Source organism: Macaca mulatta, chromosome 14 (genome assembly GCF_049350105.2).
Source record: "Macaca mulatta isolate MMU2019108-1 chromosome 14, T2T-MMU8v2.0, whole genome shotgun sequence".
In the NCBI taxonomy this organism is placed as follows: domain Eukaryota; kingdom Metazoa; phylum Chordata; class Mammalia; order Primates; family Cercopithecidae; genus Macaca; species Macaca mulatta.
In genome coordinates this window covers 59,541,703-59,564,949 of record NC_133419.1, presented here as the reverse complement: position 1 = coordinate 59,564,949, position 23,247 = coordinate 59,541,703, and the positions used below count along the sequence as shown (strand labels likewise).

The following is a 23,247-nucleotide window of genomic DNA, read 5'->3' as shown; positions in this document are numbered from 1 at the left end:
AAGAGGAAGAATTCAGAGCCAACCAATACAGCAGAGCTGTTTCCCTTCCACTAAGGAAGACAGACACATTCCCATCTCCACTGCTGCCAGACACATCCAAAACTCACTCCCAAGAAAATGTTAAGATATCCTCACAAGAAAAAGGAAAAAAGCACCAAGTAGCTATTGCAAGGAACTATGTTTCCTTCTCCTTTACAGCCACCACACCCTCATCAGTACTGTCTCTCACAAGCGTAAAACCTGGAGAGGAAAGGGGTGGTTCAGTTGTCCTTCCTCTTTATACTCAACAAAGGCTGAAGGAATCCAGAGACCTGGCACCAGCCCCACATTTTGCCCTAAGGTTATATTAACAACATCTCCCTTCACCCAGATACTCTCTCACACAATTTCCAGCTCACAACTAAAGGAAGGTAGCAACTATGTTTAAGGAAAATTTCTATAGAATAGGTGAGTCTTACAAAGGGAGGGGCCAGTCCTAAAGAGCAGGTAGGGCTTACTCATTGATTAACTCAACGTACCTCCATATGGATAAAATACTGGTCACTGTTCTAAGTAAGCACTGGAAATAACAAAGATGGATAAAAACAGTTGAGGTAGCATAAACGTAAATCCAACAAATATTGTAAATAAAGGTATTTATAAAAAGTGTCAGGGGGCATGAAGGAAAGCAACTAACTCTGCCTGGGGTGCTATTAGAGGGTCCCACACAGTTAATATTGAACTTATAATGAGATACTAATTAAGTAGAGAGCAGAAGAAAAGGTTTTCTTCATATTAAAAACATTATGTACAAAACTATGGTACTGTGAAAGAACATGACAAATTCAAAGAACAGTTGCAAATTTAGTGTGCCTTAATCACAGACTATTCAGGGAAGAGAAGCACAACATTAGTTGAAGGGTAAATATGGGTGAAGGTTATAAATATCACTAAATATTATGCTAAGGAGTTTAGGTTTTACTTATTGACACCCTAGAAACAAAGGAGGTTTTTAAACATGAAAATGATAAGATCAGATTGGCCTTCAAAAATATATCAGATAACAGTATAAGGTGGAGCAAAGAGAGATGGATTGCAGTGGACAATTTATAAGAAGCTGTTTCAATAGTACATTTGAAAATAAAAAAGTAAGGCATCAACTATGGTAGTAAGAGAAATATCAGGAAAGATAAATCTGAGATTCAACTCTATCTTAATATGTTCCATGCAATACTGAAATTATTTATACCAGTAACACCTCTGCCAATCAATAGCAAGTTCCTTGACAAAATAAAAATATCATTCATTTTTCTTTGATATCCCAGTGCAAACATAGAGCCTGAACTCAAATATGCCTGCAAAAGTGAATGCTGAATTAATAATTATTACAGCAAACATATATTTACTACATGCCAGGCTCCATTCCAGCACTACACGAAGTAGCTAATTTAAACCTCATAAAAACTCATTTAAGTATTATTATCCACATTTTACATATAAGGAAATCAAACCCCAGGGAGGTTAAATAAATTGCCCAACATACCCAGCTAGTAAGTGACAGGACTAAAATGCAAATGCAGAGTATCTGCCTCCAGATTTAAATTAACCGCAAAGTAAAAGCAATAAGATCTGGCAAATAAATGGGGAATGAGAGAAGACTCTCATAGGAAGTATAGGAGATTCAGTAAAAGATAAAGCCATTAACAGACTAGAAACACGTAAGAAGGGGAACTGTGTTTTAGAAAAGAGGTTGAGTACAGTTTTGAGTATGTTAAGTTTTGAGATATCTACAGGATATTCATGATGTCCAGAAAGCAAGCAGGAATACCATACTTGAGATAATGAATAAAATCAAGACAAAAGATATAAATTCAAGAGTTAGCAGCTTATAGGCAACTATGAAACTATGGAAGTAGATGGAATTATGCAAGGAGAACAGCAGATCATAAAGGAGGTAAGGGTAAAATCCTGGGGAAAACCAGGATGTAGGAAAGTTAAAAAGGAGGAGTCTTTAAAGAAGACTTTGAAGGTAGCCAGAAATAAAAGGAGAAATCCAAGAAATGATGATCTAGACATCAAAGAAAGGAAGTTTCAAGAAACTGGAGGTTGCCCATAGTGTATAGTTCTATAGAAAGATCAAGTAGAATGAAGACTGAAAATGGCATAATCAAGTTTTTTACAAACTTAGTCAAATTAGTTGGTTAAAGTATAGGAATCGAAAAGTAAGATGTACTTTCAGGAAATTCAGTGAAATGAGAAAGGATAAAAATAGGGCAGGCCGGGCACAGTGGCTCATGCCTGTAATCCCAGCACTTTGGGAGGCCAAGGCAGGTAGATCACTTGAGGTCAGGAGTTTGAGACCAGACTGACCAACATGGTGAAACTCCGTCTCTATTTAAAAAATACAAAATTAGCTGGGTGTGGTGGTGCACACCTGTAATCCCAGCTACTGGGGAGGCTGAGGCAGGAGAATCGCTTGAACCCAGGAGGCAGTGGTTGTGGTGAGCCAAGATCACGCCATTGCACTCTAGCCGGGGCAACAAGAGTGAAACTCCGTCTCAAAAAAAAAAAAAAAAAAAAAAAAAACCGGGGCAATAGCTTAAAGAAGTTGTGGTAAGGGGAGTCAAGAAAAAGCATTTTGGTTTTGCTGTAGGATGGGGAGTTATAAGGGTATCTGTTAAGTGAGAGAAGTAGTCTGAAGAAAGGGACAATTTATAAATAAATAAGATAGAGATAAATGACATTAAAATCAGGTATATTCAGAAAAATAGGTAAGACACCTTCTCTGAGAAAGGAAGAATAGAGTAATAAATAAAGGATGGGTGCTACTTCACGCAAATCTGAACATGAAGAAAGAGGGAAGCTAACATTCAATCCACCACCAACCCCACCCCGCCTTCCCTCCCTCACTCACCTAGAAGACTGTGGGTGGGAGAGAAGAAAATGGGTGAGAAGGTGGCAAAGCCACAGAAGCACTGCTCAGTCTTTCATACATGGTTTCTTAATAAATCATCAACACAGCCACAAAGACTAGTAGCCATCAGCAGGGATGCACTGGAACAAGTACTTATCCATCCACCCAGCTATTTATGGTATGGACTGGAAAAGTCAACAGTTGAGAAAAGTGGTAAGCACTCTCCCCTATGGCTAGCCCTTCTTACAGTTATTAGCCCTGGGATACTGCACCATCCCCCTGTTGGTTTCCTTAAACCCTACCCATATCTTTGTAAATATAGTCCCTTTATTAAATTCTTCCCAAACCCAGCTTGAGCTATCTGTCACCTGCAAACAGCCTCACTGAAAAAAGAGTATTACTGCTTATGGAACACTCTTCTCAATCGTATCTCATTGGAAGAATGAAAACAAAGACAATCAAACAAGAATAACACAGAGTAGTAGATAAAGTCTGAACTCTGGAGTCCCTCAGTGGTTTGAATCTCAGTCCACCATTTTCCAGCTGTGTGACCTTAAATAAACCATTTCACATATCTGAGCCTCAGCTTCCTCATCTATAAATTCCTAATGAAATAATTACTGCTAGTTTTAAAAATTAAATCATATAATAACTTAGGTAGCATTCCAACCATAAAGAAGATACTCTGTAAATTACATGTCCCTTTCCTCCTTCCTTCTCCTGATCCTATTTGACCCAGATGCCCATATCTCTAAGAGAAGAGATATAACCTGCTCTGATGTGTCCATCCTTATCGCCTACCATACATACCTCAGTCAGCTGAAGAAAGGCCAAGCATTCAGTCTCAGTAAAGTCTTAACATATCCAAAACTAAACTGCCTCCAGCTTCTGGAATTTAATTCCGAACATTAACTGCTCCTAGCTTGCAATATACCTGAGGTGCCCATTATTGGTCCACCACTTGACCAACAAAGGGCACTGCTCATGGAACCAAGTAAGATTAGCCTCCAGGACCCTTCCTCACCCGCCTGCCCACCCCAGTTCTACAATGCCATTTCAAAGACCTCAAGAGAAGATGTTGGAATCAGCATCTCAGATTCCAAAAGCCAACACTTAAACTGGGCCCTGTTCACATACAACAAAAGCTTAAAAGAAAGTCATAGTTTGGTATTCCTATCACCCACTTAGACTCTCTGCAACATTCAGAACAAGATAAAGAAGAAGTTAAAATCACCACCCTCTTATGGTGTCCTTTCCTCCCATAGCAAAGTCCAGAAAAAAAAAAAAAAAACAGCAGAACCCCCCACTCTCCTGATTTACCTTCAGGCTCAGCCACAGAGTAAAAAGGGGCAGGAGCTGATCTCTCAGACCCAAAATGGCCAAAATCAAGCACTCACCTTACAGCCCAAAATACAGTCTTACAGCCACACACAGCAAGGGTGACAACGAACCTCAGAACGGCAGATACAGGGCAGGAATTGGCTCAGCCTCACTTATGAACCTTTGCACTGGGAGAGGCAGAGAGGAGGGAACTGGGGGAAGGGATATACCTGCAACACCTACGTTGGACAGGGAGAGACCAAAATGATCTTCCAAGAACAGGTCAGTAAAATTCTGTGGTTTCTCTCTCCTTACGATGGCTCTTCCTAGGCAAGAAGGATGAATGGGCTGTTACACTAAATACTGAAAGGTGAATGACCTGATTAAAATCTCATAGTAATACAAAGGAAAAAACAAACAAACAAACCAAAAACACCACCTACTAGGAATTTACTACAGCTCAGTTTACACATACCTTCCCTGCTTTTCCATCCCTCAGACAAATGGGATGTCAGGGTATGGTCCCAACTCATTCCCTTCCCTCCCCACAGTATCGCTTCTGCTTCTTGCAGGGATCTCCTCATCTGACTCCAGCACAGCCCATCTAATTCACAAAAGTGAACCTCTATTCTACAGTGACTCCTCTTTACAGCAATGAATCCTCATGTCACACACAGTTATCTCTACCTTGACAAAGATGTCAAAAAGGAGGTGAAACTGAACTAGATCCTAAAGGATAAGGAAAGTTAGCTGGGCAGAGAAGAAAAGGCATTCCTAGTAGAGGAAGCAGCTACTACAAAGATTTCAAGGCTCATAAAAGCAGCACGGTTTTAGGGAACTCTGAACAATTTCTTCAAACTAGAACACAGACTAGGGAGTGACAGATGAGACTGGAGAGGTGAGCTGAAGCTAAATGATGCCACATTAAGAAATTTGGATGTTGTCCTACAGGACACAAAGAGCCAAAAGTTTTTAAGCAGAGGAGTGCGGTGATCAGATGTATATTTTCAGAAAAATCATTCTAGGGATGGACTAGAAAAGAGCAAGTTTTAAGACAAAAAATTGTTTTAAAAAAAATCACATGAGGTGAGGGGGAGCTAAACTAAAGCTTTAACAGTGAAGATGTAGCAATGGAGATATAGAGAAGAGAGATAACACAGAGGGAAATGTATTAAGATTTTAGCAAATGATTGAATGCAGGGAGTAAAAGAGCAGGAAGTATGAAAGATGACAATGTAGTCCTTGCCTGGACTGAGATGGGGATATGAGTGCAAAGGCGGCCTTTTGGGGCAAAGACTATGAATTCTGTTTTGGACATGTTAATTTCGAGATACCTGTGGTGAGATGGGGCCTCACTCTGTCACTCAGGCTGGAGTGCAGTGGCGTGACCTCATCTCACTACAACCTCTGCCACCCAGGCTCAAGCAATCCTCCCACCTCAGCCTCCAAAGTAGCCAGGACCACAAGTATGTGCAACCACACCTGGCTAATTTTTGGTGGGTTTTTTTTCATGGTGGTTTTGTTGTTGTTGTTGTTGTTGTTGTTGTTTTGGTAGAGGCAGGGTTTCAAAATGTTGCCCAGGTTGCTCTCAAACTCCTGAGGTCAAGTGATCCGCCTGCCTCAGCCTCCCAAAGTGCTAGAATTACAGGCATGAGCCACCACGCCCGGCCTATTATGATATATTTTCACATTTCACATTCTCTCTCTAAACTGAAATTATGTTTTCATGTGTCTAACTCTCCCAACTAGACTGAAAATCCCTTGAGTGCTCAGATGACCATGTTTTATTCATCTTGTTATCCCATAATATGTGAGCATCACAAGCACAAACTATGTGTTCAAGAAGTATTTGTTGAATGAATAAATGAATTCATTCTCCTAGTACTTAGTAGAGTGTCTGGCACAGAGCAGACATGGAATAAATGATTAACATAGTACCCTAAACATGTTTCTATCTCTACATTATCATCCTCGTGTATGTTTCGTCCTCTCAGACCTACCACTCACTATATGACACAAATCAAAATCCATTATACTTAATGCACTACTATTTCAACAGAGTTTGGTATAGCAAACAACAAGCTTACCAAATCCAGTGCTTTCTCCATTATAACCAAGAATTTAGACAGTCCCTAAGAGCCATCTGATATTTGATTTGATTCATCCTATCACTATCATGACATGATCCACTATCAAGATGTGATCCAGGTATTATATATACCTGTTCCAATGTCCATAACCTTCATCCCTATGTCACCCTCACAGTCCCTTTTCTGTCTTTTGGAAATTGAACAATTACAAATCATTAAAAAATCCTCCCACATCACCTTCAGTGTCTATTATAAATTTTCTTTACCAAAGTCTCTCTCTCCGAGACAAAATTCTGGGTTCAGCTTTCCCACTGTATCCCTATATGACCTCTGGTTATTGAATTTAATTTCTCATCTATAAAATGAAAGTTCCTGTCTTTGTCTACTTTACAAGGTATCTATATAAATCAGTATAATAAAATTTGAAATCCCTATGTAAAGCATGAATGTTGTTCAGATGTCAAGTTACACAGAACCATTGTAAAAATGTATGCTTCCTCAACCTAATACAACAGCCACACCATCATCACTTTAAATTTCTGAAGTTCATAAAGCTATAGAAATAATTTTTTAAATTAAAAATTGGGTTGTCACTTTTTATTTACATAAATTAGATCTTTTTTTAACCCACCATCTACTGTTACCATTACTGCATCAATGAAAGAGCACTTCAACACCAAAAGAATATGAATGATAATCTCTGATAATAAATTTATCTTATAACTAACCATGCTGTCTTTGTTTCTCTCCCTCCATCTTGGATAGATGATAATTTTATCATGTACAGGGTCCTTGGTCCAGTGTTTAGGAATCACTACTCTAAACTCTGAACTATAAGTTCTGACTGTCTGGGCAAGTTGCCAAGTGTTCTACCAATATGGAGGCCTGTTTGTCCTCCAGAAAGAAGCAATGAGAATATACCACAGGACAGAGGAGTCGGCTCTGAAGCTGACTCTGGAAAATAATGGGGACTGAGGCTGTCTAATTCTCGGGGAATGGTTTCGCCCTGTCCAATGTAGAGTTAAGGAAAGACTTAACTCTTCCTGAGTGTGGAAAGAATCAGGATGTCCCAACCCCATGACAGACTAGCAGTAGAGAGGAAAATTTAGTAGTATGAAAGCGGCCGTTATCACTGAATGCCAACACAACTTTCCAGAATTTCATGTGCATTTGGGTTGGTGGGGAGAAGAGGACCTAAAAGAATGCTAGTAAGATGAACCCAATTACAGGGTGTGGAGATGAAGAGATGAATTTTCAGGTGGTTGAAATGTTCAGTATCTTGAGAGTGATGATGGGTTTCACAGATGTTTACACATGTCAAAACTCATCAAACATACATTTTAAATATAATATATGCTAGCTTTTTAAAACATTCAACTGTAAGAAAGGACAGCAAGGCCACCCTGTTCGGAACCCTAAATACAGTGCTGTATAGGGCAAACCATATGACCTCCATAAAAGTAGAATTAGCAACTGAATATGGTCAGTCCAATCAAAGACCCACAGTTAAGCACAGGTAAGGAGCAGCAGTCGAATAAGGTTGTCCAGAAGGAGGTAGAGAGAAAACACAAGCTGTCACAGCGCAAAACCCTTCATGAGAGGGCCCATCTTCAACTATGCAGTCCAGAGGAGGGAGTCGAAGGAACTGAAGTTTCAGTGATTACTCTGCTGAAGACTGAGCCTCAAATATTATTTTCATTACCATAGTACTACTGCCCAACACACCTTCATTTTCTTGTCCTCCAGAATATGGAAAGTCCATGGGAGCAGAGGAGTCAGGTGCACAACACTTCCATCCAAGCTGCCCTACTTCGCCTAAACTATTGCTCTTACTGAACATGACAGTCCATCGAGGGAGGCCTCAGAATCAACCTCTCACCTTTATCCAAGTCTCACAGCCCTAATTCCCTCCATCCATGCCCCGCCTTTAACTCCCTCACCAATTTGCCGCCACCCCGCAGGCTCCCAGCTGCGCCTTTGACTCTCCCTCTCCTCGCGCAGGCCTTACCCCCTCACACTAGTCCCAGAGTATCCTTCAACTCAGCCCTCAGTGGCCCCAGCTTTAGTAAACCGCGTTCAGGAGTCCCTTCAACTTGGCACCTCCGAAAGCAGCCAGCCTCTCACAGCCCCTCATTTGTCCACTCACCTGTAAGCTCTCATCTTCCTTCTCTTATCTTAGCCACTCACACCCGGACCCTCACCACCTGCCAACACCTCACAACCAGTACAGTAACCAAACCCGGCACTGTCTTTTCCCAGTCTCTCATCCTCCCAAGCGCCTGCCTCTCCAGGCCCTCTGGCCCATGCGTACTGTTCACTCACGGAACGCCGAACCTGGCCGGGCCCGCTTGTTGCGGCAGTGTTAGGTGAGTTCAGACCGCCGCCATCGCTTCTCAGGCGCACCAACCGCGCCCCGCCCCACGCCACACGCAGTCCGCGCCCCCGCGCACCACACGTAACCGCCCGGCGACGCACGACTGGGCAATGGCGTGCCAGCTCATTGGCTGAGCCCGACCAAACCGGAGCAAGGACGCTTGTTTCCTGGCAACGGCTGAACGCAGGGGCGGGATCGCCGACGGCTATCCGAGGGAGGAGCACCGCCTCTCCTCTTGGTTCCGCCCCTTCGTACGTAAATCCCGCCCCTCAGAGGGACTCCGGCGTGTCATAGGGGAAGGCCTCAGGGAAGGTGGAGGCCCGCAGAGCGGAGGCGGAGCCCGGGAAGGAAAGGTCGAACCAGAGGGCAGAAGGCGGGACCTAAGGAGAGACGCGACTTTTACAGGCAGGGAAAGATCAGAAGAGCGGGGCTTGAGAGAGATGGAGCCGGAAGAAAGACGAGAAAGGGGTGGGGCCACGGATTCCGGGCGACGCGTGGAGTGGAAGAGTGGGCATGAGGGGCGTGGCTATCACGAAAAGACAGGAGGAATCATTAGGTGGGCCCGGCCTGCGGAAAAGCGAGGCCTGGAGAGGGCTGACTGCGGGCATTCTAGTTCATTTTGCTGCCTCGTCGTGCATAGCTTGGTCTCTAGTACCCCAGCGATGACTGCCCCTGGCTCGCCCAACACCTTTGTGCTGTGCTGCTCCGTGACCCCTTGAGCACTTAGTCAAGGAACACGGAATAAGTACCTGCATGCCCAGCTGGATTCCAGATCAGTTAGAACCAGTCTCTGCTCTCCGGGACCTCAGAGAATTGCAACGTAGTGTGATAAGTGCATTACTACGGGGGCCATCTAGAAGCAGCACTTAGCATGATTTGTATGTATAGAGGATGAGAGGAAGGTATGGTGAAGGAGCTTAAAGAAGATTTCCAGGAGGAGATGGTGTCTAAGCCGAGTCTTGGGAAACAAGCAAGAGTAAGATAAACTAAAATAGAAAAATAGAAGTTTCAGATAAAGTATGTAGTTTTAAAAGTATTTTACCGGCTGGGCGCAGTGGCTCACGCCTGTAATCCCAGCACTTTGGGAGGCCGAGGCTGGCGGATCACGAGGTCAAGAGTTCGAGACCAGCCTGACCAACATAGTGAAACCCCGTCTTTACTGAAAATACAAAAGTTAGCTGGGCGTAGTGACGTGCTCCTGTAATCCCAGCTACTTGGGAGGCTGGGGCAGGAGAATCGCTTGAACCTGGGAAATCGCTTGAACCTGGGAGGCGGAGGTTGCAGTGAGCCGATATGGCACCACTGCATTCCAGCCTGGGCAACAGGGTGAGACTCCGTCTCCAAAAAAAAAAAAAAAAAGTATTTTGCCAATGTTAAATACCTGGTTTTTATCATTGTGCTCTAGTTATATAAGATCATAACGTTAGGGGAACATGGATAAGGAATTCATAAGAACCCTGTATTATTTTTACAACTTTTCTGTAAGCCTAAAATTAGTTCAAATAAAAAGTATTTAAAAAGAAATCGAAGTTTCAGACCAAAGGATCAACATATACCAGAGAAAGGAAGAATGGACAGCATGTGGGAGGTGCTATAAGAACTGCAGTCAGTATAGTGTGTCTGGAGCCTAGGCAACATGTGAGGAAACATTGTGAGATGAGGCTGAAGACATGGACTGGAGAACTTTATAAACCATGTTAAGGAATTTAGATTTTATTTTTGGGATGATAGCTATAAAGAATTTTATACATAGATTGATAGTGAGGGGGACTTTGCAGAAGGCCAAACAAGCTGATAAGGCCCAAACTAGAGTAGCAGAAATGCAGAGAAGTGGACATGTGGACTTCTAGAAGGTAGATCACCATGGTTTGATTATTGGGTGGATAGAAGAGGAAAATAAGAGGAAGAATTAAAAACTAATGCTTAGTTTACATAAATTCAAAAACAGGTAAAACTAAACTGTGATATTAGAATTCAGGTAGTGATTACTCTTGGAAAAACATTGACTGAAAGGGGCAGAGTGGGGCTCCTGAGGCACTGGTGATATTCTGTTTCTTGACCTGAGTGCTTGGTTATATGGGTGTGTTCACTTTGTGAAAATGTATTAAGCTGTACACTTAAGGATTATACACCTTTCTCTGTGTTTGTTTGTTCTGGTTACTATGCTCTGTGACAAACCAACCCAAACTTAGTGTCATAAAAACAATAGCCATTTTACTATGTGCACAAATTCTGGGAATTTGGACAAGATGCAACAGGAATGGCTTGTCTCTATTCCATGATATCTGGGGCCTTATCTGTAAAGCTTGAACATCTAGGGGTGATTTGAGGCTGGTGACTGGAAGCATCTGGAGGCTTCTTCAGTCACACATCTAATTCCTGGGCTGGGATAACGAAAAAGCGAAAGTCAGTGGGGAAACTGTCAAACAGAACTTCTCACAATATGATGGGTAGGTTCCAGGAGGGAACATCCTGAGAGGGAGCTACCAGACAAGAAGCATTCCAAGAGAACCAGAGGGAAGCTGCATGGCCTTTTATGATCTGGCCTTAGAAGTCATACAACATCACTCCTGCTATACTCTATTGGTTGAAACTATCACAAGGGATTGGTGTCGAAGAATTTGTGAACATTTTTTTTAACTGCCACAATGTTATACAGTAATAATAATAAATGCTGTCATAGGTTTTTTGCTGAAAGGGCATAGATAGGAATTCTAGAAGAAAAAGTGGAGGAAAATAATGAGCTCAGTTATAGACTCAATGGGTTGAAGGTGACTGCAGGATATCCAAGTAGGAACATCCAGTGAGCAGTTAGTCATATAGAAAACCGCAGCTCAGGGAGAGTTCTCGGGAGCCACTGTATGGGAAAGCAAGTCTGTGGGTGACTGACATCAACCAGACAGCGTTAGGAGGATGGCAAAAGTGGAAAGCCTAGAACAGAATCCAAGAAAAAAAAACACCGTCATAGAAGGAATAGACAGAGGAGCTTATGAAAGACACTAAAAATAAATAAACAGAAAACTAAGACATTATGGCATCACAAAGGATTTTATTCATTTTGTTGCATTATTTTGAATATTGTCTTTTTATTTTAACAAGCGTAATACTTTTCAAAAAGAAATTAAGAAGCCATGGGAAAAGAGAGTTTTACAAAAATTAATTAGGGACCACAGGTTTTTCTTCTAAGAAACACTCCAAAAACACAAACCGGATTTTATCACTGAACTGTGCAAAACTCTTCACAGGCTCTCTGTTGCCATTAGGTAAAATCCAAGCTTTATAACATGGCTGACAGAACTCTTCCTGAGCTGGCCTCTGTCTATCATTCAACCTCATCTCTCACCGCTACCCGCTAGGCCATCTTAAAAAAGCCAATTGATGTTTGCCCAGTCACCCATGCTTTTTGATATCTCTATGCCTTTGCCCACTTTGTGCACTCTGCCTCTAGTGCTCTTCACCCTCCCATCTCTGTACCCAACTCCTATTCATCCTGTAGAACCCAGGCTCTGTAGGGACACTTCATGGATACTATAATAACCTTCTGTGTATCCACCTAACAGAGTACTCATCAGTAGCCTGGCAATGACTGCTGCTGTTTAATTACCTAATGTGTAATTACCTGCTGGCCTGACTATTTCACCTAGCAGACTGTGAGCTTCTGGAGAGGTGAGAGTGTGTCTTATTCATCTCCAATTCCTAGTACTTAGCACAATATTGGCCTGGCACACAGAACACCTGCCTATGGGTGTTATGATTTTGACTTGTTGACTGAGAAAGATGATAGCAGTGAAAGGAACATCAGGTTGAGGGAGAACTTATAGTGTTTGTTTTGATGTAGGAGATATTTAAGCAGGTTCACAAAAAGAGAAAAGTTGAAAGATTAGGGACCATAAAACACATGGAGTAGTTGGTAGGATGAGGTACTAGAAGTAACAAGAAGGAAATGAACACAAAAGAACCATAGGATGGCCCCATCGCACTATCTATGATAGTGGTGTGATGGGGGAAGATGTAGGTGGAGGTAGATATGGGTGGGATGTAGGTTACAAAAATAGAGCTCACTTCTCATGTGAGAGACATCTCTTTGTCCCTGGAGAATAGTTTAGCACCTGACATAGATGAGCCATTCAGTTATAATTGTTAAATAAATAAATAGTGAGGCCCAAACAGAGAATGTACAAAGATAAAACAGAGTGTTTGATCCTACACTAAAACTCAGGTCTTCTGACCCAGAGGACACCTATGTAGCTCAGTTGCTGTGGAAAGAGGGGAGGAGGAAAACAGAGACAAGACCCAGGCTTCCCTCTGAGGCATGCACCCCCACCTTCTCCAGGGATCTTATTAGAGGTGTTTAGCTGGGCAGGCAGAGTGCTAGAGCTAGACCGTCTCCACCCCTTCAGTAGCGCTAGCTCTGGCTGTGTTGCTAAGAGCCTCAAAGACAAAGAAGTCACACCAGGAGCCCAAGGGCAGCCTCCTTCAGGCAGTCAGGCACTAGCCCCCAACTCCCAAGTCCCCTACAGGCAGAGAGGGTGTGAATATCTCACACCCCAGCACCAGACCACAGAACTATGAGCCAGGACACCAAAGTGAAGACAACAGAGTCCAGTCCCTCAGCCCCATCCAAGAACAGGTGAGAAGTCCTGGTCCCTTGTGTGGGATCTCTCCTCATTCCTCTTGGTACCCCAGTCACAACTACAACTTTGAATACCTGGTGAATAAATGAAGCAAGACTTTCCTTCTTACAGGAAGTCGCTGCCTGTCCTGGACCCATCTGGGGATTACTACTACTGGTGGCTGAACACAATGGTCTTCCCAGTCATGTATAACCTCATCATCCTCGTGTGCAGGTGTGGCAGGGGTGCTAAGGGAGGGGCTGGAAGCCAAAAAGAGGACTAAAGAGAGGCCAAGGAGAAGGGCAGACCCTTGGTGGGGCAAGGAGGAGGAGCAACTTCCATGGGAGGGTCTGAGACAGAGGGTTGAGGGCCTTAGGGAGACGCCTCACACACAGAGGGTGCCCTTAATCCGATCATGATTAACCCTGCCCTGCAGAGCCTGCTTCCCGGACTTGCAGCACGGTTATCTGGTGGCCTGGTTGGTGCTGGACTACACGAGTGACCTGCTGTACCTACTAGACATTGTGGTGCGCTTCCACACAGGTCAGTGAGCTTCTAGGAATGACCGTTTGTTCCACCTTCCCTTCCTAAAGATAGCCACTTAAGAAGTAACAAGAAAGGCACCCCCCGCCATGCTAGCACCTTCGCGTGCCTCCAGGCCTGAGAGTATCCCAGTGCTCACCCCAGAAACCCCAGAGCAGAGTTATACCCGGCTCCACCCTGTCCTTCAGACAGTCTCCCTGGCCTGCCCTGGGCAGCTCATGCCCAGTCCAAGCTTGACTACAGCAGGTCCCCTTCCTACCCGCCACCTCTCCCCAGGATTCTTGGAACAGGGCATCCTGGTGGTGGACAAGGGTAGGATCTCGAGTCGCTACGTTCGCACCTGGAGTTTCTTGTTGGACCTGGCTTCCCTGATGCCCACAGACGTGGTCTACGTGCGGCTGGGTCCGCACACACCCACCCTGAGGCTGAACCGCTTTCTCCGCGCACCCCGCCTCTTCGAGGCCTTCGACCGCACAGAGACCCGCACAGCTTACCCAAATGCCTTTCGCATTGCCAAACTGATGCTTTACATTTTTGTCGTCATCCATTGGAACAGCTGCCTATACTTTGCCCTATCCCGGTATCTGGGCTTCGGGCGTGACACATGGGTGTACCCGGGCCCCGCGCAGCCTGGCTTTGAGCGGCTGCGGCGCCAGTACCTCTACAGCTTTTACTTCTCCACGCTAATCCTGACTACAGTGGGCGATACACCGCCGCCAGCCCGGGAGGAGGAGTACTTCTTCATGGTGGGCGACTTCCTGCTGGCCGTCATGGGTTTCGCCACCATCATGGGTAGCATGAGTTCTGTCATCTACAACATGAACACTGCAGATGCAGCCTTCTACCCAGATCATGCGCTGGTGAAGAAGTACATGAAGCTGCAGCACGTCAACCACAAGCTGGAACGGCGAGTTATTGACTGGTGAGAAGGCGGGGTTCCCGACCAGGACAGGGACCAGTGTACGTGATGGAACCTGAGGGAGGTGACTGGGTACTTAGTGCCTAGTGAGCCAGGCAAGGTAATCAAAATGTAGCATTCAGCTGTGGGTTTGCTGGGTGGGGCTTGGAAAGAGGAAACTTCTTTCAACTGAGGGAATCAGGACTTGGGAGAGGGAGTGGGTAAGAGACTGAAAGGGAGAGGAGCTCATACCCAAAAAAGGATAATATGGAGAGCATGGAATGGGAACTGCCACTGCCTGGTAGGGCTCAGAAGGCTCTGGAAGGAGTGGGTGAAGAAAGGCAATCCCCCTGAGAATGGTCAGCAACAAGATCATTGACTACCTATGGTGATCCATACTGTGGACTGAACAAAAGGAAGTGTCACAAAGTTGGGGAAGGAGAGCAGAGGGTCTCCAGAGAGGAGGGGGACCTTGGTGGCTGAGGTAGCTAAGGGTAGGGGTGGAACAAGACATCACTGATTGGTGAGTAGGGTAGAGCCTGACAGGAGGAGGTGAAGGGTTATGCAAAGTGGTAGAGGTGTCTATGCCCTGGAAAACAGATGATCCAACTGTCAGGTACTCCCACGACCCCTGTTAGATCTCAGTATGGTGAGATTCTTCGCTGGAGCTGAGCTGAGCCCTGATGGAAGGGGTGGAGGCAGACATACAAAGGGCTGGTAAGGAAATGGCACTGTCCTTACTCTCAGGTATCAGCACCTGCAGATCAACAAGAAGATAACCAATGAGGTAGCCATCTTACAGCACTTGCCTGAGCGGCTGCGGGCAGAAGTGGCTGTGTCTGTGCACCTAACTATTCTGAGCCAGGTGCAGATCTTTCAGAACTGTGAAGCCAGCCTGCTGGAGGAGCTGGTGCTGAAGCTGCAGCCCCAGACCTACTCACCAGGCGAATATGTATGCCGCAAAGGGGACATTGGCCGAGAGATGTACATCATCCGAGAGGGTCAACTGGCCGTGGTGGCAGATGATGGTATCACACAGTATGCTGTGCTCGGTGCAGGACTCTACTTTGGGGAGATCAGCATCATCAACATCAAAGGTGGGTATCCCAGTATTTGTTCCAGGGACGAGGACAGGGTGGGGGGAGGGGGGAACAACAGAGCCCAGTGCTGGGACCAGATAGTACTTCAGGCCTAAACTTCTGATTGAGGAAACCTGGCCCTTCTCTGAGTCACTAGATGGCTCAGGAGAAAACCAACACATAGAGGATCCATTCCCTGAGAAGCTGAGCCAAGACCAGTGAACAGGGTGGGTTCGTGGAAGAGAGAGTAGACTTGCTCTGTGGATATTCACCTGAAGCACCAATAGACTAGTGAACAGTGATAAAGATAATAATAATAATAACAGCTAATATTTATTACCTGCTTACTGCATGCCCTGTTCTAAGTGCTTCATATGATATAAACTCGTTAAATTCCTGCAACAGTTCTATAAGATAAGTACTATTCTTATCCCAATTTTAAAGATAAGGAAATCAAACTCAGTGAAGTTGGGTGATTTGCCCAAGGTTTCACAGGTATACACATGTGGGATGAGTGGAAAGAACAACCTTTTTACAGACAAGTGGAAAGAGAAAGGTAGAAGAGAAGAAGTTCCCATTTACTGACCATCACCTTTGGCCAAGCCAGGTACTACCTACTGGCTTACTTTTTCCTCTCATCAGCCCTGTGCAGTAGGAATTGTTATGCCTAATCATAGGTATTAGGCATGAGGTCGTGCAAGCAGGAAATCCTACAAATGGGGTGAGCACACTGTCACAGACTGAGAGGCTGGATGTGCTCTGGCTCTCTCAGCATGAGAATTCTACTCAGGGATTCTGAAAGCCTCACATCTGTCCTCCAATGATCCCCTCAGGCTCCACATCCTGTATGTGGTAAGATGCTGTCTGTTTGACTTTGGACAAGTCATTTCCCTATTTAGGCCTCAGTTTAATCACCTATCCAATGAGGATAATAATAAAAACCCAGAGTTACCTGTGAGAATAAACGAGCTATGTGAGTGAGACATCCAGTGCAATGCTTGGCATACAGCAAGTGTTCAACAAATAGTAGCTCCCTTTCCCTTGTCCAAGGTCCTTCTAGCTCTAAGACTTTGCAATAATCAGCCTCACCTATCTCCCCACCCATTCTCCACCAACATCTTTCTAAACTGCAGAGGATATCACACAGCTCCCTGCTTAAAATATTTCAATAGTTTCCTACTGCCCTCAGCATAAGGCCTGAACTTCATGTCATGGCTTATGAGACCCAGCGTGACCTAGATCTCCCCTCTCTCTACCGTCCCCACACTCTGCACTTCTCCCACTCTGAGCTGCTTACTATTTTATGCATCCAACTGACTCTTTTCTACCCACTTCCCTCTGTTCCTGCTCCTCCTTCTGGCTAGATTGCCCTACCCCGACTTGTCCTCCTCCCCCTAGTTACTTCCTACTCAGTTCAGGTGTATTAGACTGTTCTTGCATTTCTGTAAAGAAATATCTGAAACTGGATAATTTATAAAGAAAAGAGGTTTAATTGACTCACAGTTCTGCAGGATTTACAGGAAGCATGGTGCTGACATTTGCTCAGTTTCTAGGGAGGCTTCAGGAAGCTTATAATTGTGGCAGAAGGCAAAGGGGGAGCAGGCATGTCACATGGTGAGAGCAGGAGCAAGGGTTGGTGGAGGTGCCACACTTTCAAACAACCAAAACAACCAGATCTCGTGACTCACTATCTCAAGGATAGCATCAAGCCATGAAGGATCTGCCCCCATAATCCAATCACCTCCCACCAGGTCCCACCTCCAACATTGGGGATTACATTTCACATGAGATTTGGGCAGGGACAAATATTCAAATTATATCTTAGGACATCCCTTCCTCCAGACTTCCCTAAATTCCTTGCCTTATAGTTTGGTAGGGGTTCTTTGCCTGCCTTTCCACAACACCTGATGAATTTGTCTGCACTGCACCAGCCATACTGTTATGCAACTATTCCAATATAAGTGTATCTCCTCTAGACTGAATTATTTGAGGCAGGTCACTGATACCCACCCAGCACAGAGCCTGGTCCCCAGTATTTTACTAAATGAAAGAATTAATGAGGCAGAAGGAGAGGCTCAGAAGCACAAATATGGAGGTGAAGGCCCTGGTTCAGGAGTGAAATGCCACCTTCTCACCCTCCTGCTAACTATCCTCCATCTGCCCATGGGCCACAGGGAATATGTCTGGGAACCGCCGCACAGCCAACATCAAGAGCATAGGTTATTCAGACCTATTCTGCCTGAGCAAGGAGGACCTGCGGGAGGTGCTGAGCGAGTATCCACAGGCACAGACCGTCATGGAAGGGAAGGGACGTGAGATCCTGCTGAAAATGAACAAGTTGGACGTGAATGCTGAGGCAGCTGAGATCGCCCTGCAGGAGGCCACAGAGTCCCGGCTACGAGGCCTAGACCAGCAACTGGATGATCTACAGACGAAGTTTGCTCGCCTCCTGGCTGAGCTGGAGTCCAGCGCACTTAAGATTGCTTACCGCGTTGAGCGGCTGGAGTGGCAGACTCGAGAGTGGCCGATGCCTGAGGACCTGGCTGAGGCTGATGACGAGGGTGAGCCTGGGGAGGGAACTTCCAAAGATGAAGAGGGCAGGGCCACGCAGGAGGGACCCCCAGGTCCAGAGTGACCCCATGCCTATCCCCAGGATTCCCACCTCCTAGTGAATCCAGTTGTAGTAAAGCCTAATTGCTGCAACTCTGTCATCCTGTCTGTGGGATCACAGACACAGGAGCAAATTGGTCTGTAGATGCCCAGTTAGAGACATAGGAGTATAGTGTACATTCAGCCCCCACTTACCAATACACACACACACACAGTTGCTCATAGACCTGTTGGCCCCAAGACTGTGCATTCCATCTAAAATGCTCTGGAATTTCCATTCTCAGAGCACACAGCACACATGCTTTCTCACAAGCACTGATGTATCTTACACCTACATAATATATACACATTCAGTCATGCACCTCCTAAACACACATATGCTGGCAGTCATACACCAATAGACACAGATGCCCTTCACAGGTGTGCACACACTTGTGAAAACACAAAAGCACACCCTGGGCCCTCTAGGTCTAAGATGTCTTTTGAATGTTTCCCATATGGGCAATTCACAAGTATACCCTGAAAGTTGCACTTCAATAAAGTATTTGCCTCCTCCCTAAGCATTTATGGGGCTGGAAAGAAAAGGCAAAGTCAATGGTGGGCCGGGATGGATTCTGTCTGAATTCTGAACTCTGAAGCCTGAATTCTGAGTCTCAGAGGTGATGAGCATGAACTGTGTAGTATCTAGTGGGTTAGAGTCAGAGGTGAGGTACCTTAAGAATAGAGAATCAATATTCAGCCTAGGCAAAGCAGGCTCTCACATCACACTGCTGTAACAGTGCCCATGCACACTGGCCTTTGCATCCCACACCAGAGCATATGTTCTCGATTTATAAGCTCTGAGAGGTTTCATCTAGTTAAATGGGCCAGAGCAGATACTTCTTCTTTTTCTTCCCTCTGGCCAGCCCTGGAGCCTAGATCCAGGGCTTCCCTGTGTTCAGGGCTGATTCCAAGAGAAGAATAGTTCCATTCTCCCAACAGAAAGAGGGTGAATAGTTCCAACAGGACCATTCACCTGGCCCAGCCATACCATGACAGTTGTTGGAACTGGTGTTGGTGCTGGTGGAAATCCAGCCCTTCTTCTTTGCACAGTATTCCAAAACATAGGGGAGAGTAGAGACTAGGTTCAGTGGAATATTACGGTCAGAGGCAATTAGAGATGAGGGTGTTGGGAATTTTGGAGTTGACTCTGGTATACTTGGAAGGAGGTCTGTACTTGGGGCAGGAAAGGTATCATAGGGTCTATGGGGAGGAGTCTGAAGTCACATCTGAACCAGATTCACCCTGAGTCACCATTGCAGCTCCTCCAGGGCCTGGCCAGTCTTGAGGTCTGAGCTGTGCCAGGTGGTAGTTTAAAATATATCCAGGATTTAACCTATAGATATAACTGAGTGATGTATCTGTACTCTCAGGAGAGATTATGAGGTAATCACCTTTAAATCATATTAAAATAAAATCAAAAATAAAATATATATATTAAAATATATAGTTTTTTGTGATATGTCTTCTGCACGAAATATAAGATCCACAAGGCCAACACTGGGTTTTTCTTGTTCATCTCTGTGTCCCCAGGGATGTGCCTGATACCTAGTAAGTACCCAGATATATGTTTGGTAAGAAGAGAGAGTTGAAGCAGACAGAGGATAAATGTTGGAGGAAGATGTGTGTCAATTTCTTGAGAGGTTTTTCTGTCATCTCTGCCCTCCTATCGTCTTGAACTAGAATGGATGGGTACATCGTAAAGGCCATTTGGGTGGCATCTGACGGATTTAAGGAGTTGAGAACAAGTTTTTCACTGACATATTACAATGTGCACACCTGTGCCCAGTGAAGGCTCTCTTAGAACAGTTGGCCTTTGCCATGCCATCTAATTCTGGTCTATAGCACTAGCAGGGTGATAACTGGTTATCTGGCATTTTGTGGTGGCGGAAACAAAACTCTCAAAGGGCCAGCTATCCGTTTTGCTTGGCCTCTGCTATTCCAGGATGAGGAGATCAGAATCTTCATGGTGGAGCCACCGTATCATAAGACACCTTGAATAGCATCAGTTGCTTTCTGAGGTCCTCTAGTTGTGGTATTGGTTTTTTCACCCTGTTGAAGACAGTATTTGGGCAATTTGGGACAGGCTGAGTAGAATTAGGTCAGGATGTACAGAAGTGAACACAATTTTAAGTTCCTGGAATAACCAAGAAATAAAATAAATTCTTTTAGTCCAAAGAATATTAACTAATGTGTATCAAGCACTAGGCTATACACTTATAAATGTGGCCAAAAATTTTATTAAAATTTTCATTTGGATTTTGTTGATTTTATCCCTCCTCCCATCATAAGAAAGGACCTAAATCTTTGTCCCTTAAAAGTTAAAGCTTTTGAATTACAGGATCAGAAGCAGAAATTAACAGAAACTTTTTGCCAGAGATTTTGTGGGGGTCTTGGGGTTTTCTTTGTTTTGTTTTGTTTTTGAGATAGGTCTCACTCTGTTGCTCAGGCTGTAGTGCAGTGGTGCCATCTTGGCTCATTGCAACCTCTACCTCCCTGGCTCAAGCAATCCTCCCACGACAGCCTCCCAAGTGGCTGGGACCACAGGTGTGCACCACCACGCCTGATTAATTTTTGTATTTTTTGCAGAGATAGCGTTTTGCCATGTTGCCCAGGCTGGTCTCAAACTCCTGGACTCAAGAGATCTGCCTGACTCTGCTTCTCAAAGTGCTGGGATTAGAGGTGTGGGCCACCACGCTCAGCCAAGATTTTGTTTTTGAAAAATAGGGCTCCTAGGATTTCACAAATGATGTAGTTAGAGGTAAATTGTACCCAGTTGTCTGTGAGAGCTTAACAAGAGTTTAAGAAGCAGAAGTTTCTTCTGCGGAGGGGAGATTCCCTAAGACAAGGGAAAGGAATGAGATTCTTGAGAGTTTTGTTGTTGTTGTTGTTGTTGTTTTGTGTTTTGTGGGGTTTTTTGTTTGTTTGTTTGTTTTGTGTGTGTGTGCACGTTGGTTTTTTTTTTTTTTCTGCTGCTATAACATATTACCACAAATTTAGCAGCTTAAAACAGTACCCATTTATTCTCGCAGTTCTGTAAGTTAGAAATACAAGCACAGTGTCAGTCAACTAGACCTCTGTTCGGGGCCTCCCAATGCTGAAATCAAGGTTTCAGTTGGACTAGGCTGTTACCTGGAGACTGTAGGGAAGAATCTGCCTTCAAGTTCATTCAAGTTGTTAGCAGAATTCCATTGACTGTAGGACAAAGATCTCTGATTCCTTGACACATGGCCCCTTCATCTTCAAGTCAACAAAGGCATATTAAATCTTCCTCATTCTTCAAATCTCTCATTTCCCCCTTCTACTACCAGGCTGAGAAAGATCTCTCCTTTTTAGGTTCATCCGATTAGAGTAGGTTCACCTAAATAATCCAGAATAATCTCCGTATTTTAAGATCAACTGATTATTAACTAACTTAATTACATTCTCAATGTCCCTTTTCCATAATCCTGGGAATAACATCAGAGGGCAAAATAATAGAAGTCAGAATTCCACCACAGGATTTCTAAGGAAAAAAGCAGCCTAGACTCCATTTTCTATGAGGGCCCAAAATAGGGAACACTAAGAGTTGAGTCTTTGGAAATAACTGGAGAATGATCACTATGCCAGAACAGGTACTGGAGACTCAGAGCAGCACCCCCTAGAAGTGTGCAGGCTTGAACAAGGCACATACCAGCATTACCCTAGAAGTGTGCAAGCTTGAACAAGGCACATACCAGCATTATCAGCATGCTCCAAAGACCAGAGGCCCTGCCCCAGATGTTCTGTTCAACATAAAAGCCCCAGAGACTTTTGTAAGGCCCTAAATTGGGAAAGAGAGTGGGAAGAAAGCCCAAAACACAACTGAGATTAAATCTCCCATATAGTGAAAACAGTATGAAGATTCCTTAAAGAACTGAAAGTGGAACTATCGTTTGATCCAGCAATCTCACTACTGTGTATCTACCCAAAGGAAAATAAGTCATTATATGAAAAAGACACATGCACACACATGTTTGTAGCAGCACAATTCACAATTGCAAAGATATGGAACCGACCTAGATGCCCATCAACCAATAAGTGGATAAAGAAAATGTGGTATGTAAGGCCAGGCAAGGTGGCTTACGGCTGTAATCCCAACTCTTTGGGAGGTGGAGGTGGACAGATTACTTGAGACCAGGAATGTGAGACCAGCTTGGCCAACATGGTGAAACCCCATCTCTACTAAAAATAAAAAAAAAATAGCTGGGCATGGTGGCACACCTGTAATCCAAGATACTCGGGAGGCTGAGGTAAGAGAATAGCTTGAACCTGGGAGGTGGAGGTTGCAGTGAGCCAAGATCACACCACTGCACTCCAGCCTGGGCGACAGAGGGAGACTCTGTCAAAAAAAAAAAAAAACAGAGAGAGAGAGAGAAAGAGAGAAAGAAAGAAAGAAAGAAAGAAAGAAAGAAAGAAAGAAAGAAAGAAAGAGAGAGAGAGAGAGAGAGAGAGAGAGAAAGAAAGAAAGAAAGAAAGAAAGAAAGAAAGAAAGAAAGAAAGAAAGAAAGAAAGAAAGAAAGAAAGAAAGAAAGAGAAAGAAAGAAGGAAGGAAGGAAGGAAGGAAGGAAGGAAAGAAAGAAAGAAAGAAAGAAAGAAAGAAAGAAAGAAAGAAAGAAAGAAAGAAAGAAAGAAAGAAAGAAAGAAAGAAAGAAAAAAGAAAGAAAGAAAGAAAGAAAGAAAGAAAGAAAGAAAGAAAGAAAGAAAGAAAATGTGGTATGTATACACTATGGAAGATTACTCAGCCATAAAAAGGAATGAAATAATGTC

General features: G+C 44.3%; 2 protein-coding genes across 42 annotated transcripts in view; one reads left to right on the top strand and one right to left on the bottom strand.

Moving 5' to 3' along the window:
• Nucleotides 1-8,782, bottom strand: part of FHIP1B (FHF complex subunit HOOK interacting protein 1B) — a 32,802-nt gene extending 24,020 nt beyond the window's left edge. For 4 of the 41 annotated variants that reach the window (XM_077960748.1, XM_077960752.1, XM_077960723.1 and 1 more), the window contains exons 1-2: nucleotides 8,615-8,711; nucleotides 4,444-4,539 (exon numbers count right to left, since the gene is read on the bottom strand). The gene's annotated coding sequence lies outside the window, so the exon portion shown is untranslated. 41 annotated transcript variants of the gene reach the window in all.
• Nucleotides 8,783-13,124: 4,342 nt separating this feature from the next.
• Nucleotides 13,125-18,602, top strand: CNGA4 (cyclic nucleotide gated channel subunit alpha 4). Its single transcript, XM_015114988.3, has 6 exons — nucleotides 13,125-13,307; nucleotides 13,423-13,524; nucleotides 13,727-13,833; nucleotides 14,110-14,755; nucleotides 15,479-15,828; nucleotides 17,985-18,602. The coding sequence occupies exons 1-6, from the start codon at nucleotides 13,246-13,248 to the stop codon at nucleotides 18,443-18,445; spliced, it is 1,728 nt and encodes a 575-aa protein (XP_014970474.1). The 5' UTR covers nucleotides 13,125-13,245; the 3' UTR covers nucleotides 18,446-18,602.
• The last annotated feature ends 4,645 nt before the right edge of the window (nucleotides 18,603-23,247 follow it).